This window comes from Medicago sativa, chromosome 4 (assembly GCF_051527215.1).
Source record: "Medicago sativa cultivar Bolivia chromosome 4, Bolivia_mono, whole genome shotgun sequence".
NCBI lineage: Eukaryota > Viridiplantae > Streptophyta > Magnoliopsida > Fabales > Fabaceae > Medicago > Medicago sativa.
In genome coordinates, this window is record NC_140752.1 from 93,281,837 (window position 1) to 93,283,884 (window position 2,048).

The window sequence follows — 2,048 nt, forward strand, 5'->3', positions numbered from 1 at the left end:
TATCTGGATTGCATGGCGGACTTGGGGGCGATTGGGAAGTGGTCATGGGGAGGGATGACCTTAGCCTACCTCTATGATTATCTGGATGATTCTGTTATCTTGAATAACATAACGATGGCTGGCTCTGCGACTCTTTTTATGGTAATATTTATCTTAATTTCTTTATGAATTTATTTTATAAATTTTATTATCATGTTAGATTATTTTATAATGTTTTAGATTTATTGAAGTTTTAACTCGAATAATTATTTTTGTGTATTTTTTATTTTGTTGCAGGGATGGATTTTGGAGCATTTGCCAGGTCCTTACCCAAGGAAGCGTAACCCGGATTGGGACCCGCGGACACCATGTGCTGGGAGATGGCTCACTAGCAAAGGCCATAAAAGTGTGCACCATTACCGCTCACGCCTGGATCGCTTGGAGGTGGATGACGTCAGGTTTTCTACCTATGGTGATCGCAGAGACGTGCACCCATTTAATATCTTGTGACTTACTCGGGATGGCTCATGTGCGGGACGGAGAGGGTGTACCGTCATTTGCCTGAGCGGGTGAAGAGGCAGTTCTCCTTTGTCCAGGACGTTCCCAGACATCCTTCAGTTGTCCCTCTGGTGCCTACACAGATGCTGACTACTGTGTTGATGGACGCTGCGGCATGGTTAGTACTTGGTTGGGTAGATGGGTGTGAGACACCATCGCAGCATGTTCCTGGCTACATGGCTTGGTATGCCAGAGTCTCTCACCCTCGCATTCTCCCACCTGATGAGGGATCCCTTCCCAGGCCGGCGAACGTGGAGCAGCTGATTGAGGTGGAGCATGCCAGAGAGATGCCTGACACACTGACGATCGTCCGGGATGTGGCTCACATAGCCGAAGATATTGTGGCCAGGCAAGCCGAGATGACCAAAGAGGAGATTGTCCAGGAGGTCATGCGGATAGCTAGTGCTACTGAGCCTGCACTTACTTATCAGATTTCCAGGCGACGCAGGGGGCAACAGAGGCAGGGTAGGCAGGGCTGATTAGTATTATGATTTTTTTATGTATTTTTTGACTATGATGATCATGATGTATTATTATGACATGTTCCATACATTTTCCTATTTCTATGACATATACGTACGTTCGTTTTATATTATTTCTTGCGTTTTAATTTTACCATGTTCGTGTTAAATATTGGATGAATATGTTTAGGTATCAATTGGTTATTATATGAAAATTTTAGAAGAATTTTCAAGTGGTTATTTGATGAAAATCTTAGATGAAAATGAATATGAAAATGAAAATTGGTTAGGAAACCTTCAGGAAAATGGAAATGAGCTTCTGGAAAATGGGCAAGCACGTAGCGGCAGTTAACAACCGCTACCTTCAGCTTCGGCGGTTGTTAACAACCGCTGGCACTCAACGGTAGTTAACTACCGGCGTTTTTCCCAGCAGTTGTTAACTGCCGCTGGGGGTAATTTGGTCATTTACTTGTGTCAAAAGGAAGTATTCTATTTCAGAAAAGCAATTTTCATTTGGTTATCGTTAACCAAATTATTTGCACACCCCTACTTATAGTAGCGTTTACGATCGGAGAGAAAGAAATGAGTGCGAGTATGAATAACAATTTCTAAACCCCTAAAAAATAAAAAAGGTAAATTCCCTTAAAAAAAACTAAACAAATTTTTAATGTAGGATTTTAAAGAGTGGGATTGGACGATAATTGGTAGCGAAATTTTATTTATTTATAAAAGTTTTAATAATAGTGTTTATTTTATGGTTTTAAACTATTACCTCGAAAAAAAATATAACTTGAAACAAACGCACCCTAAATGATTTATATTACCTAAAAATAAATTAAATGTAACATGTAACTATATGATTTAATAATCTACATTATTATGTGCACCAAAAAACATACTAATGGAGTACATTTTAATACTAAAAAGAAGACAATTTTTTATTTTTTTTGCAAATAAAGCAATGATTGTGGATCGGATGATTATGTGACATTTGAAGTGTGTGATCTTTATTTAAAGGGAGTTACTTTTCCCACCCTATGCCTTTCTTAG

At 39.2% G+C, this 2,048-nt stretch overlaps 1 protein-coding gene across 1 annotated transcript; it reads left to right on the forward strand.

The window, feature by feature from the left end:
• The first annotated feature begins 506 nt into the window (after positions 1-506).
• On the forward strand, positions 507-1,016 carry LOC146933915 (uncharacterized). The gene has a single exon (XM_085707866.1). It carries the CDS (start codon positions 507-509, stop codon positions 1,014-1,016), a length of 510 nt encoding a protein of 169 aa, XP_085563992.1.
• Positions 1,017-2,048: the final 1,032 nt, after the last annotated feature.